Source organism: Camarhynchus parvulus, chromosome Z (genome assembly GCF_901933205.1).
Source record: "Camarhynchus parvulus chromosome Z, STF_HiC, whole genome shotgun sequence".
Lineage (NCBI taxonomy): Eukaryota > Metazoa > Chordata > Aves > Passeriformes > Thraupidae > Camarhynchus > Camarhynchus parvulus.
Window position 1 is genome coordinate 59,556,105 of NC_044601.1, and position 15,988 is coordinate 59,572,092.

Genomic DNA, 15,988 nt, shown 5'->3' on the forward strand with positions numbered 1-15,988 from the left:
CTTTCTGGGTAGCAAAGATATTCCATTACCAGCAGATCATCTCATTCTAATACTGGTCATCTCACTCTTCTGTTGGTCATGTAAAGTCACCTGCACTTTCTCCCTCTGTGACCGACATCTGCTGTGCCAAGGGTGAATTTTGGTTCCCAAATTACAAAGGCAAAAGCAGTATGTCCTCAGAAACCTATTTAGCATCAAACAGTCAAGAAAGCTCAGGCTTTATTCTGAAACCATTTGAAGAATCATGCTTTTCTCTCTTGACCCTGTGCCTGCACACAACAGGGTTTGAACGAATCCTGCTGTTTTGTCTTCCTCACACAAGAACATAAATCTTCCTCAGTGTGATCTGCCCAGCATCATCTGTGGAGCCACCTTTGCTCTTCTCAGGTGTGCTCAGAAAGGGCTTTAGTCAAAGACTAAGTATCCCTTTAGTTTTGTGACAACACCTTCTTGGTATTGTCAGGCTGGTGTAGCAAAGCTGGGGAAGGCATCCAGACATCAGAAAGCAAGGCAAGGGCAGTCTATCCTCTCAGTCAGAAAAATTGCCTTGGGTAGGTGTGTCACTAAGCAGAACAGAGCAGTGGTATGCAGTTTCCTTTAACAGGACCTTTCTGGCCACTTGGACACGCATCCCAGGAATCACCACGGGATCACACATCTCCAGTGTTGATTTCTTTTTCCTGCCTTAGCTTCAGCTAAAGTTTCCTTATTTTTCCAAGAACACTTATTCAGTGTTCTATGTTTAACTTTCCCACTGCCACACAGGGAGTTCAAACCACACAATAGCATTTGCTTTCTTCATTGTTTTACTGACTTAATCCAAGATTATTTGTGCTGTTTCTCATGCCAGCTACAGGCTGCTTAGTGTGTGTTGAATTTGGCTCTACATGTATAGCTCACTGATCCACCCTTTCTAAGGCAGAAAAAGGTAAATGGTTGTCTCCAACCACTTTTCAACCCCTCCTGCTTCAGAATACAATGACAGTGTTTGGGATTTTTTGTGAGGAGTGTGCACTCTTGGGATATGGACTGGAATAGTCAATATTCTCTTCCCTCAGACACAAAAATCCTCCCAGATGTTGAAAACACTCAGCCACTTTCTGAAATAATGATTTAGAGAAACATTTTTCTATACAGTTTTCCTAAGATTCTCACATATTTATTTAAGATTTTCAGCATCATGAATTCAATTAGCTGACTCTCTCATCAGCAGTATTAGGGGTAGAGAGGGAACATGCTGCAGATTGGATGCAATTGCATTTTACTTTGGATCCCCAAAGATAACAAAAGAAAAACAGTGGAACAGCTGGTACAGATTTAGAATGTCTTGGTAAGCAACAGTTTGCCAAAGAGAAGAAGTGCATACTATAAATCAGGATTGGTATTATCCTAAGAAACAAAAAAAACCCTCCTTCAGAATATTAAGTAAAATTTGGGTGAATTTCAAATCTTCTTTTGAGTATCTCTGATAACATTTGTAATCTAAAACAGCTCTAGATATTTATAGTTAGGTTCCAGGATTGTTTCCAGAATGATGTTCTAGTGTTGAGCTTGCCCCTGTGCTTTCCTCTTGCCCTTGTGCAGTGCTCTACGACCTGTGGAATGGGGTCTTTCTGGAGACATGTGGAGTGCAGCAGCAGGAACACATCTCACTGTCAGGACATGAAAAAACCTGATCCTGCGAGGAGGTGTTATCTCCGCCCATGTGCTATCTGGAAAACAGGAAATTGGAGCAAGGTAACTTCATTCAGGGCTGTATATGAACAGTATGCTTGCAGATTTCAGTGGGTATGAAACTCTAAATATTTCATTTTTAAAACAATTATTTACTCAGTGAATGCATGCATGATTCCCAGTTGACCATTCAGCCCTAATTCACTAATTTCCTGACCAAGTTATATCTGGAAACACATCTGCTGTGAATTTTGTTCTTCCTGTGGTGGGTTGTGGTCATTAACTCTGGCATCTGGAGCCAAAGCAGGACTCACTGCTCCTGTTCTTTGGAGCTGACAGGGCAAAGCTGTACACAGTTGCTTGTGGCATCTTTTTAATCTCTGCCTCCGGGGACATATCCTAATTTTAAGAAGCAGTGGGAATTTGGGAAAGAGAGTTGTTGCGTTCCTACTCTCCCTTGTCACCATGTACTGTCTCCTGACATGGTCTGTTCCCCATTCATGTAACTTCTGAGTCTGCTCTGCGCAGGATTCTGTTTGGTCCTAGTTTTGTACCCATGGCCTGTTCAAGGGACAGAAGAGTGTCCAGGGTGCTAAGTGAAACCCAGAGAATTGTGCTTGAGCCCAATTTTGATATTTCAAGCTGTGTGAAGAGCACCTGGAAGGACTTAGGTGACTTCTTGAAGCTTATTACATTTTTGTCTTCATGCAGTCTGAAAATTGAATTTCAAACCACAGGTTATTTTTCAAGACTAAAAAGATATAAACTACACAGTTTTGCTTTAAATATTGTTGATTTAATAAGGATAAAGATAGGTGTCTCAAACTTAGGCAGTATAGATCATTTCTGTGGACAGTGTTGTTGCCATTGGGCTAGAGGGCAGATTGATACAAATAAAAGGTTATAGTTACAAAGCCTGTGTTATTATTGAGCTCTTAGACATAAAATTGATTTGTACAGGAATTACATGCCTCTTTAGAAAGTTCAGGAAAGGCCAAGGCTTTACATAACTACATTTAAAGCTTTGAAATGAATTTTAAGAGATAGATAGACATCCTGCCCTCCCAGCAGTAGGGCAATTTCACCTTCACTTTTTCTTCATAAATGTCATTGCTGTTGCAACTGGTGAATGATGGCCATGTCACAAAAAATAGCTAGCAATCATGTTTAATGGTAAAATATAACAGGAAGCATTTTTTTTTTAATGTCAGACCAGTTATGAAACAAGTTTGAGGCAAGGGGCTTCTCCTGTCAGGTTTGTGTTACCCTCCATTTTTTCCATCAAGTGAGCTATACAAACCTAATTAAAGTTTCATATATTAGAAAAGGTTAAATTTTGCTTGCTTTACAAGTGGCAATTGTTTTTTGTTACTCATTTCAAGTATTTTGAAGACAAGTTGTCACAGCAAGACGTCTGGGTTCCCTGCTAGTGCAGTAGAGCTTTTTCTGTTTTCTACTCTAATTTAATTTTTTCCCTCCCCTAAAAGAAGGGTGTTTCAGACTAAATCTTAGAGTCTGTTTTTAATGCCAGATAAAATTTGCATATATCTTCAGACTGTTGTACTCAGTTTCTTACAGAGCCACTTCTGTTTCTATCCAGAGAGACAGAAACCTCTGCTGTGGACAAGAGTAAGGATTCCCTTTCCATCCATTCTTCATCTCCTAGGGGAAGTATTACATTCAGGTTCCTTGCTCAACTAAAGGATGCTTATTTATGCAAAGGAAAACAACATCAGTTGATATTGCATCATAGTGGCAAAGGTGAAAGGTGATCTGAGAAGCTTTCAGTGGTGCAGTTGGAATTTGCTTTAATTCTACTTGAAGACAAAATGTGTATTTTTCCTTATCCCTGGGGTAGCAAATTCAGTTCTTCATCAAGAGCAGGAAAGGTCCTGAATTTTGGTGCCAGAGACAGGACCTGGTGATGCTGCATGAGGTTTGGAAAAAGCTCTGTCTAGAAAAAGGAGACTGGAAGGGTTCACTTAGCTCCTCAGCAGAGCTCTAACCTGGGTAGTGATTTCACAAGCTGTGAGTGAGGCTCAGGGTGACTCTCTCTTCCCTCCCACCTTCTCAAACTGAGGCTGCTCTTGGGGTATGAAGTGTCCTGGGCCCATGGAGGTGCAAGGAAACTGAGGGTGGGAACTGCTACTCACTCCCTTCCTCTCTCTGAACCAGCTAAGGAACTGAATATCCTTGTATACAGAATCAATTTCTTGTATTTACTGCATTGTGACTCTTTCACTATGACATTTTTGGAAATAGCTGGCAAGATTTCCCAATTAAATATGTATCCATATTATTAATGGCCATAGCAGTGTAGCAGGGGAATTACTTACAGGGCATGTTCCGGGCTGCTGTGGGGAAAGCCACAGTGTTTAAGCCTCGCGACAGGTTGGTGTTACAGTAACCTGGGAATTCCTTCTGTTCAGGATGCTCACAGCTCAGGCTGCCCTGCTCTGTGACTGGGGAAGGTACAGCCCCTCAGCAGGGCTCATCATGTGGAGATGTGCCCCTCTCTGTTTTGTGTGCAGTGCTCTGTGAACTGCAGCGGAGGCTTCAAGACCCGAGACGTTCACTGCATCGATGTTGGGGAAAAGCGGCTGCTCGGGCCTTTCCACTGCCAGTTACTCGGCTATAAACCACAGCTCAGCGCTAGTTGTAACACAGAACCTTGCTTGCAATGGCATGTGGAGCCCTGGAGTGAGGTACTGTTCCTTAAGAGAAGCTTTGTGAGTCAGCAGTCTGCTTTCAGGTAACAGCGGCTGTTGGATCCCATGCTGTCAGGTAAAATTGTGCTCCAAGGAAGACATGCAGCTGGTGAGTTCTTGTGCATGGCTACAGCAAAAATTAGTACAGGTGTTCATTATGCTTCACAAAATCATTCTTACAGCTGGAGCTTTAAATTACCATGTCTTGAAGGGGAGAAGCAGATGGCCTGGAATAAAATTTGTTGTAGCTATCCTATTGGACCAGTAATGTGGTTCATTTAGATGAATCCTTTTTGCTGCTGTTTTAATCTTGCCTTCTCATTATGGCAAATTTAGAATGTCCTTTACACTTTCAGGCTGAAATTTTTTGGAGCAAAGGCTTAGACCAGACATAAGATAAATCTGACTTTTAGGTCCCTTTGTAACACAGATCTGTGCCAACCTACTCAGAGGCAGCCAGGCACGTATTTATGTCAGCTAAAGCATGTGGCCTGATTATATTTTAGAATTTAACACCACTGAAAGCGGCTCTGGAGAACGTGTCACGATGTTTGCAGCCCTGTTGGGCTAGTGCTTTGGGATTTTAAGGGAGGTGATCACATTTTACAGAGCACTAACAAATCACACTTGGAGGAGACCAGGGTGTGCTGTCAGAGCAATCAGCAGGAGGAGGAAAAATAAAAATATCCTAATGATTGCAATTGTTTGCCACTTAAAATACTTGAAACACTAGTCCAGCCTTGGAAGTTGCCCTCATGCTAAAGACACTGGATAGAAATGTATTGAAAAGGTTCATTTATCAGATGTCAGATATATTATTCTGTCCATAGGGGTGCAATTCCTTGTAGGACAGTAACAATGCCTTATTCAAATTATATTTGATACCTTATTTCATATCAGAGTATAAAATACTTCGTGTATTTCAAGCAGACTTAGTGAAAAAATAGAGAAAAAATCAGTGAATAAGTAGAATGTTGTTAGACATGCTGCTGGTGTTGATGATGTTGATGAGCACTTCTGTGTTGCCTGTTCTGTGTAGCCACTTCTACTCTGCCCTTTAGTCTTTCCAGTAGTATGTGCCAGGAGCAGCTTTTCCCCATGTAGCAGCTTCTTCTCCTTCCAAGCACATGGAATAAGTGCAGAGCTTTTCTTCATGTCTGCACTTCAGGATTTGATGTGCAGGCAAGCCTGTACATCTTTCTAAACCTGTGGGCCTGTGACCCTGAGTCCTTGCTATCTGTGCCCCACATGTTCTAAATTAACGTGTCCAGCCATCTTTGTGGTCTGTTTGTGGTTTCTCATGCTTTCCCACCCCTGGCTGTGCCCCTCTCTTGGCAGTGTTCAAGGACGTGTGGCGGTGGCCAGCAGCAGCGGCACGTCTCCTGCCCGCGGGAAGGGCGCTGTGACTGGAACAGGAGACCTGATCCCATGGCACCGTGTAACAGGCAGCCTTGCACTCAGTGGGTACACCAGGCCTGGAGCCCGGTAGGATTCAGTGTATTTCTGGTTTATGTTTTGTCATGAGCTGGCCATATTTGGTCATACTATCCACTTGTCTCTGAACCTCAGCACCTGTGGCAAGTACAGTTCCTTATGCACAGCTGAAGCTGAAAGAGGAGAACTTCTGAAAACATTACTGAGCATTTCGTAGCCAGCCTGTGCTCATTCCTTCAGGTGACAGATAATGTAGCTTCTATTTTTTGTTGATGTATTAGATGTCATTGGAAGTCTGTGATTTTTTATCTTGTCTAAGAATGAAGGAGTTTTACCATTAACATTCTTCTACTGCAGAAGTTTGAAATTTTTCACTGTAAGAGGCTATTGGAGGGTATTGAGTGATCCTCACAACAACTTTGGGGAATTAGTGTGCTTGCCCACGCAAAGAGAAATTCTGAATTTTGACCAACAGCCTCCTACATAGTACCTGGAAATCTTATTGACAAATATGTAGTGTACCTTTGGGGAACCTTCTGCTATCTGCTATACATATTTATCTATTGCTACACATATTTATCTATAAAGAAACTAGATAAACTTTCCCTCCACTTTCCTTAATAAACACTGCATACATTACAAGTACTCCTCACAGCATAATGGAATATTGAAGGAATGCTAAAAGAAGGAGTCACAGATCAGGAAACATTGGAGTCTCATTTAACACAGAAAATTCAATGAGTTGGTTTTGACACAAAGCCATTAGATGGGACATGACTATAAACTAATGTAGGGTCACTGTAACACTTAAATATGGAAGTGAAGCACATAAAGTAAATAACAGAATACCAAATGTTATAGCAACTATTTTACTTACTTATTAATCCCATATTGATGTATTCATGAATAATTTTACTTTATAAAAATATTTTAAACATCAATATAAAGTTGTTCCAAGAATACCTAAGATCTTTCCGTCTACCTCACGCCAGTACTATTGTGCTTCATGTACAGAGATGCACATTAGAAAGGAGATAATTTGCAGAAAAATTACAGAGGTTGCGCTCCTGTCTTCATCTCTTGTGCTTCGTTAGCTGACATTCTCTATCTGCTGAATTCTTTATCTCATTTATCTGCTGGCACTATTTATCTGTAGAGAAAAAAAAATAAAACTAATTGGCATTCTCAGACGCTCTGGGAAGTCACAAGAATTAAGAACATTTACAGAATGGTAGAGGAAGATATTTTAAAAGTGTTTGGGTTTTATGGCCTTCTGTGTGCAGTCAGAAAAAGCAGCTGGCAGTTCTTTTGTGGATAAAGGTATTTTATTTATTTCTTTTGTGGACAGAGATAACCTCTGTTTAAAAGCCAGGAAAGAAACAAAACCTTATTGGGCTTTTTTTTTCAAATCTTAGCTTGGTCATTTATAGACCTAACATTGCAATTGGTTATTCATGTTTAACTTAGACAGTCAGAAAACACAGGAAGCAAAAACTGTCCTAATTTGTATGAATTTGTTTTAAAAGTCTCTTCTGTTGTAGGACTGGCATTGCAAGTCATCCTTTCCCTCTGTAGAAAACAGTCCTCTCCTCCTCCTGTTTACACATTCCAAGATGCTGTATTTATAGCATTTATACCTCTACTGTATCCTGCCAAATCTGGCCAAAATGCACCATGGAGGTGTCTGGATGGAGCATACAGGACACAGATTGCTGTAATGGCATTGCTTCTGGGTCACAAGGCAGTTTTAGCTTCCTGTCACATCACAGCTCAAATATTGCCATATTGCAAAATTTCCATGTAAAAAAAAACTTCATGTATGTTAAAATTACTCTTTCAGTGTGCTGTTTCTTGTGGAGGGGGCATTCAGCAAAGAACTGTGAAATGCGTGAATACAGAAACTAATGAAACTGAAGATGACAGTATGTGTCTGGATAAAGCCAAGCCCACAGAATACCAGAAATGCAATCTGCAGGAGTGCAAGAAAAATACAGGTAGAGTAATACACATGCATGAAACAGTTTTCTCCATTTCTGCTGAGATTCTGCAAAAACTGGGAGCTGACTCAAACTATCAACTTCTTTTGAGTAGCGTGGGCTCAGTAATTACAGGTCACCCTGGCCTGTGACTGCTCAGTTGCTCTGTTGGCAGAACCACACTCTTGTCTCTTCCAGCACTTCTGGCCTTGTGTTGCCATGATGGGGAGCATGCATCCCTAATTTATGATGACACAACTAAATTAGTAGGTGTGATTTATTGGCTTGTTTTAGGTAACTCAGGGTGCAGTGAGGACTGTGGAAGGACACACACTAAGTCCAAACAGTTGCCATTTCTTAAGATAGATCACTCCATGGAAGCTGTAAATTCTGGACTGGGAGTGCAAGCAAGCAAATTCTTTCACACACTGTAAAAAAACACTTTAAAAAAAATCAGTGTCCCATAGGGTGAGACTGTTCAAGACCAAGAGGTGAAGAGAAGTGCTCTTGTGAGTCAGGGTGTCCTGTACCTCTGTCCTTCGAAGGCCCAGGAGCCCAGCTGTGTACATGGTTAATGGCCCAAAAAAAAAGAGGCATCAGGGGAAGGGGGAAGCTTACAGAAGGAATACTGTCTTTATGAGCAGTGTGTGTACTGCTGCATCCAGGAGGTACCCTCAGATAATAACAGCAACATCTCACAGCTCTTCTAGAAAAACTTTCAAAAGCCTTTGGAGGATGATCTTCCCTGTTAGTCAGTGCCAAGGGTCTAATTTGACAGTGAGACAATGGTTTGAATCTGGAGGGCAATGTGGATCTGACATGCTCTTGAGAGTGATGCATCACTCCTGCTCCTGTTCACAGAATTTTAGCATGTGTTTTGCCCTGGGGTGGATTGGACTGCTTATTTCCTGTCCCTCTCGTGTTCAGAGAGAAAAACTCAGATAAATACTGCCTACACATATTAGTAAGAGTAACTTCTGTGAATAAAAGTTCAAGTGGCCTGTAAAACATAATAAATGCCCTACTGGGTAAGCACTGGTCCATGCAGCCCCCCTTATGTCTCCAACAATGGCATTAGAAAATGCTGTTTAGCAGGAATGCCAGAGGTTGGAGCTTTCCTGAGATTCATTTCCATGATAGTCCTCCAGCATTTCCAGCTAATGTATATTAGGACTATTAAAAGTTCTCCATGTCGTGCCTTTTTATTTAAACTTTCATTAATATGTTGCAATGCTTTTTGATACTGTGGTGTCTGCTTCTGCCCTCTCCTGTGGCAGCAAGTTCACAGAATCATGGAATCATCAAGGCTGAAAGAGACCCTTAAGACTGTCCAGTCCAACCATCCACCCAGCTGTGCCACTGTAACCCCTGAACCACTCAAACACATCACCCAGTGTCAGATCCAGATGCCTCTTGAACACCTCCAGGAATGGTGACTCCACCACCTTCCTGAGCAGCCTGTTCAATGCCTGACCACCCTAACAGTGAAAAAATGTTTTCTAAAGCTAATCTGAGCCTCCCCTGTCTCAGCTTGAGGCCATTTCCTCTTGTTCTCTCACTGTAGGTGTGGTAAGATAGACTGACCCCCACCTCACTGCAGCCTCCTTTCAGGTAGCTGTACAGGCCTGTAGTCCCCTGGATCATCCTTCTGACCCTCCCAGAGATGGGCATTACATTTGCTGTTTTCCAGTCAGGTGGAACTTCTCCAGTTAGCCAGGACTGCTGGTAGGAGATCGAGAGTGGTTTGGCAAATTCTCTCACCAGTTTCCTCATTACTCTGGGGTAGGTCCCGTCTGGACCAATAGACTTGTGAGTGTCTTAATTGGCAAAGCATGTCCTTAACCATCTCCTCCTGGGTTATGGAAGCTTCTTTCTGCTTCCCACCCCTAACTTCCAGCTCCGGGGGCTGGATATCTTGAGGACAGCCATTCTAAAGGTTCACAGCCTGGTGTGAAAAAAACTGCTTTGATCTGTTTTAAATTGCCTTTATACAAGTTTTCATTGAGTTTCTCCCATTGCAGTGTTGAGGGATTTGCTGGAGAACAGCCTTGCTAATATACCATCTTCCTTCTTTTGCACACCTTGCCTTCTCACAGCTGAGAACCTCCAGTTTCTAATATCTGGCTAAATCTGGCCCATCTCAGTTCCTTAGAGCTGCCACAGACCTGTCACCACGGTGGTACAGACAGCAGCAGTCCCTGCCATGTTCTGAGGCTGCAGGAATCAAAGCATAGCCAAGCTGAACGTGCAGTTGCATGTGCATTGTCTGCACTCTTCTGCCTGCCCTGGCTGGCTGTGCAGCACCCTGGCAGCCCATGATGCTCATCTTAGGGGCAGTCACAAGAATGCAACAGTACCAAATTCAAATCAGTGTTGCCAGGCTTTCTCTGGCAGTCCTTGTCAGCAGAAAAGTTGAAGTGGGAAACATAGATCAGCTGTGTCTGCCACAGAAGTAAAATCTCACTGAACAGTCATGAGTGTTGTGTTTTCCAAAACAGAAGGTCATGTGTTCACTAAAAGATCCTAGAATTTCAGTGGGAGGTAAAGCTGACCCATAATACAAGGGAAGAGAAAGCCACCACAAATAAGACCCTTAACAGACATGACTGTCTGGCATAGAGCAGTTCAAGATTCTAGAAATATGGGGAGTGTGTCAGCAAAATACAGCTAATTCTTGTCATCTTCTTCACTACAGGGCTGCCCTGCAGCAAAGACCAGCTGTCAGTTCACTTCTGCCAGAGGCTGAAAAGCATTGGCAAGTGCTTGCTGCCATCAATACAGACTCAGTGCTGCTTCACCTGTAGTCAGGCCCAAATTCGGAACAAAGCAAGATATGGGCATCAGCATAAAGGCTTCAAACAACAAAATTACACTAAATCTAGAAGAAAACCACCTCAAAACTAAGAAAACAACAACCAAGCAGCTTGGCACTAGCTGTTTTATTCTTGTTTCCTTGAATAGAGCTTCTGTATACAAGTTTTACGTTCCTTATTTTTTTTCTGAACCATCCAGCATAAATTGAAATCTGTGATCAAAACTGGGAAAGCACATCACCTAGGGTTATCAGTCATAATTTACTGCTTCCATTTTTTCTCTGTAATAGTCCAAAATTTATAATGTAAATTTCAGTGTACCAGCAGCTAGTACTACTTAGGCATGCATAGACACTAGAAACAGGCTTGCAAGAATTTTCTGATTTTTTGTGATGAATGTTTAACTTGTTTTTCCATCTCTTTTCCAAAACCCACTTGAAACACCAGTACTGCTTACTCAAGAGTGCTTAGTGAAGGTGGCCCTTGGGGCAACAGACACATACCTGTGCCATGGGCCAGTTCTCTTTATAGTCTCTTGCCTTTCCTTTTTAGGAATCAAGGTGAAGTGGGCAATGTTTCTCTAAATTCATTGCTCACTTAATAAACTTAAAAGCAGAGTTTTGTAATATCTGATTATGATAGGCAGGATGAATTGAAACTTGTGTTTTCAGGAGAAAAAAAAAATCTTTGCTTAGTACTTGACTGAACCTCTAAAGGATACCTCAGCCATAATCTGTTCTTGACAGTTTTCTTTTGCTACAAATGTCTTGCTTTAACCTGAAAAGCCCATAAAATGTGGGGTGTTCAGTTCCCAAATATGTTTTAAGCAGCATTTCTTGGTACCACAAAAGCCAAGACATCTGCACCTGCTACCTTAACAGTCATAGAATAATTTAGGTTGGAAAAGACCTTTAAGATCAACAGTTCCAACCTCTAACCCAGTGCTGCCAGGTCCACCACTAAACCACACCCCTAAGTGCCATATCTATGTGGTTTTTTACACATTTAAGGGAAAATCCAGCAATGTCTTTTAGACAGTTTTATACATTCCATCTGATAGAATAATTTCAGTATAAAGAAAAATTTGATTTTGCAGATCTTTTTGCTAGACAGGCAGTAACATTCTTATGTATCATCTGTAGTTCCTCTCCATTTGAAATTAACTATCCAAGGCCATTTGAAATTAGATAAGGCAACCAGCTCAAGGCTATTGCCAGTCTCTGTAGCTGCAGGTATTCAGACACAAATGATACATGTCAGCAGCGCATAAAAAGCTGTCAGGAAATTGATAGAGCATAAAGGTTGTACCAACTTGTTCTGCAGCAAAAATTTAACCTCAGAACTTACCCTTTGGAAGGGGTGTTGTTCTCTTTCTCTTGACTTCTCACTTCCATCAGTTTTATGTTAGTGGTCAGCTCCATTTAGTTCAAGAGTGTTAAAGGTGCTGAATAGAGGAGCCAGGAACCCTCACTGTAATGCTTTCTACTCTTTACAGCATGAAGAGTAAAGGAGTCAGTGAGAAAGCAAAAGACTTCTAAGCTGATGTAGGTAAGGACAATTGGAAGTTGAGTCTTTTGCATTTAAAAAGTGAAATCTTTCTCTTCTTTGACAAATTAAAAAGAAAGGAAAGAGCAGTGAGCTGGCCCAGCTAAACAGTTTTGCTAATTTCGTGTTAACTTATGTGATGGAATTCAGCTTTACAGACTTAAACCTTTCCTGCAGCTTCAAATGTGGCATGCAGGCATTTCAGCTGGAAATTACCCGTACTACATTTTGAAATCAATTTTACACCATCAGCGTAAAGGCCAACCAGCAACTGGAATCTCTGTAATTCACACAGATGTTCAGTGGCAGAGCTGTCATGCCATCCAGTGTCTCCTGGTAGAGCATAAGCCCACGTTCACAAGAGCACTCTGCCACCTCACTCACAGCAGACTTTTCCCACAGTGTAAATCCATAATCATGGTGGAGCTGAGGGCTCCTGGGACAGCAGCCTGAGGCCCAGAGTAGTGTCTGCATACCTCGGGCCTCAGGCATGAGGGCACCCCTAGTCAAGTAGCATATCTGTTTTGCTAGTGAAAAAAATGCCAAAACAAACTTCAGAGAACCAAGACCAGACTTTTTGAACAAAGCTGGGCATTTTGAAAAGAGCTAAACAAGAGCAGACATTTAGATTCCTTTGGAATTCAGTAAGATTTAAACACCTTGGTTCTTCTGGCTTTTCTGAAAATCTCAGATTTGCATCCTATTTACTATGCAATTTCAGATTGGGAAATGCACATTTTATGCAGTATATGGTGAGTCACATAGTTGTGAATCCAAGTGTTACTGTGGTTACAGAACTGTGACTAGGAGTAGCTTTTTTTCTAGACAGACTTTATGAAAGTTAATAGAAGTATTTCAACCTGGCTATAATGTATTAACCTAGTGATGGCCACGAGTCAAGTTGTCATTTTCAAAGGTTTGTGTCCTTTGGCTAAGGACTTACTTCTTCACTTGAAGTCTCTGGGAGTTCAAAATATGCAGCATGGTAAGGTTAGATTTATTTACCTCTGTGATGGCAATATAACCCCAGTTTTAGGTGCTGATAAAACAAAATCCACTGTTAAAAGTGTGGTGCTAGGGTAACAGACATGGGGATGACTTTCAATGGTGCATGTGTGTGCATGCACACACTCTTACAGTAATATATGTCTGTGGTGTTGCTGGCCAATGCCAGACATGATGCTTTTTAAGTTTCACAGTTTGCTTCTCTCCTTCTGGGGACCCTTTGAGCAATAGAACCCTGGGCAGTTCTTGCTCCTCTGGACACAGAAGTATTGAATCATGCAGGAGCAGAGGGGTTGTGCCTGATGCAGGAAGGATTTGGGCAGGGCTCGGGCTGAGGCTGTGGGGTGTAGAGCAGCTCCCTGACAGCCAGACAGCCTGGCTGGTGGGCAGTGCAGGTGCTCCGCACATTCCCAAAAGCTTTCTGTAGGATTTGGGTGGGACGAAGTTCCGGGTCAGATTACTCTGTGCACAGAGGTACCTGCATAACATTTTCCCCACAGAGGTCAGCAGAAGGAGGCCACCAGGTATCTGGGCTAATGCGAAAGGAGCTGACTGAGTGGATGTGGTGCAGGTTGGAGGAAAATCCCTACAGGAGTTGTCCTTTCCAGTGCTCCTTAGGGCTAGTATGGAGTTAAACCATTTCTGCCTCCATTGTTTTCTTCAGGGAGCTGTTATTTCATTTGAAATGAATAAAAAGTGAATAAATTATATTATGGGTATTAGTCAGAATAATGATTCTACCCAGGGAAATGCAGTCATTACTGTTTCTCAGCTTAAAACTTTAGGAAAAATACTGTGACAACATGAACTGTTTAACAGAGCAGTGCCACTGCTATTATGACACAACTGTTCTTAAGTAAAGGTGGATTTATGATCTGAACCCAGATGGTCATTAGTCTCAAAACTGAATTGAATACTAACTGCAGAGGTGTATTATCATTTTATTATTGTATTAGCCTGAGACACATCAGCTTCAACAGATTGCTCAGGAAAAATGTGTATTTGTCACATTCACAGCTTGTTCTAACATTTCAAGGTTTAAAAAGCAAACTATGATAACATATTTGTTTCAAGCTTCAATAAATGGCATTGCATATGTTTGATGTCTCTGGTGTTTTGTGTTTCCAGTGCAAGAAGATTTGTACAATGGAATTTCCAGGAAAAAAATAAAACTTTAAAAATATATTTTTTATGTCAGAGGTCCTCTTCACTGAGTTGTTTTGGTGCTTGATACTCCAGCATAAAAAAGATCATTACAATGGGTGAGGGGGAAAAGCAGAAGAATATGGCGTTAAGTAAAAATATTAAAAGGATTCGTTATTTCCCATGAAATATAGGAAATCTTACCACTTCTAGTGGTTAAGCAGATATGTCTTAAATTTTTGGCAGCGAGTGAGAGTGTCTGTTGTGTCTATTGAAGAGTTGTATATAATATTATCATGCCCCTTGCCCCCCACCCTGAATCTTCTCAACACTCGAGTTTTTCAGTCCTGCTGCTGCTTATGCCCAGGAGCTTGCTCAGACCAGCCCTGATTCTTGACGTGCTGCCAAGGAGCACAGTTAGGCTCGGGCAGAGAGCACCCTCAGTTCTCACTCTGTCCCCAGACTCCACCCCCGGCATCCCTGCATGGGCTCAGCCTCACAACACCCTGTGGAAGTCGCAGGAATTTGCTCCTTCTTGCTTTGGAGAGTCCAGCCCATGGGGCAGCACCCTGCACAGGTGCTCTGAGGGAGAGGGTTGAGCTGATCTGAGGATGGAGTGGAAGCTCCCTCTGCTTTCCCAGGTCCCTTTACACGTTCCTGGAGGAGCCAGGGCTCAGCACAGCCTGGCGAGCAGATCCTGTGGTTCTGCACAGCTCACAGCATCCCCGTGGCTCGGCCCAGCAGCACTGCCACAAATGGATGTGGGGGTTTAGGTAAGTCCTTGCCTTTTGCCCAGGCCTCTAGCTGTGTAAAAAGCAGGCAGTGGCTTTATTGGGGTGGCCAGCACCCCAAAACCCGCTCTCATTTGCCTTAACAATGACTGATCTCCACTATTATAGAATGGATTATTTATTTAATAGACACAAAGCTAACAGACATAAGACTTAAACCAAACTAATACTACACAGGAATAAGGACAAAAAGAGACTACTAGTAAGTATATACAGTGTGAGGTTAACCTATCAATGTTTCAGCCAGTGAAGAAGTAATATAAGTTAGGATTCAATATATCTTCCCATCCAACTGTTGGTGGAGCAAACATCAAGATCCTTTCCCTCAATCCCCAGGGAAGTAACCATGCATCCAAACTCTGTGGAGAGGTCTCTCACACTTTCAGGGTGTGTATGTAGGGGCCTTCTGCCTCTGTGATAACTTGTTTGTCATTCATAGTTTGTAAAACAGGGTCTCTTGGTCCAGAATATTTCCTTTATCTCTTCCCACATCAGCTCTCCACACTAAGATGTTGATTCTTAGTTGGGGCCGGAGCCCTTTTGGTGCCAGATGCCCCCTTGTTGAGCCTTTCAGGCCAGGTTATCTCTTTATGCACCAACTCTCTGGTGAGGAGGTGGAGGTGTGGACATCCTGCCACGAGCACCCACCAAAGGAACTGCCTGTTGGCTGTCCACATCAGCTTGAAATTGAACCAGCATGGTGACAGGATGAGGTAAGAGGAGGGGATTTCAGGTGGGGTGCTCCAGACAGAGGAGCTTGATGCAGCAGAACTGATAGTTTAATTTTGTGGATATAGAAATACAATACATTGCAGACTTAAGAGGGAGAAATTTCAGCCTTGCTGAATATCCTATCCTTGTATTCAGAGGGTATTAAATTCCTATCCTTGTATTCATGT

The 15,988-nt window shown here is 42.2% G+C and overlaps 1 protein-coding gene across 1 annotated transcript in view; it reads left to right on the plus strand.

Annotated features, from left to right (window-relative positions):
- ADAMTS12 (ADAM metallopeptidase with thrombospondin type 1 motif 12) overlaps positions 1-14,237 on the plus strand; it is a 147,541-nt gene extending 133,304 nt beyond the window's left edge. Inside the window, exons 20-24 of the mRNA XM_030969291.1 lie at positions 1,585-1,737; positions 4,206-4,379; positions 5,721-5,867; positions 7,657-7,810; positions 10,488-14,237. Of these exons, the coding sequence (XP_030825151.1) occupies positions 1,585-1,737; positions 4,206-4,379; positions 5,721-5,867; positions 7,657-7,810; positions 10,488-10,696 (837 nt within the window). The 3' untranslated portion in view covers positions 10,697-14,237. The remainder of the gene's footprint in view (positions 1-1,584; positions 1,738-4,205; positions 4,380-5,720; positions 5,868-7,656; positions 7,811-10,487) is intronic.
- Positions 14,238-15,988: the final 1,751 nt, after the last annotated feature.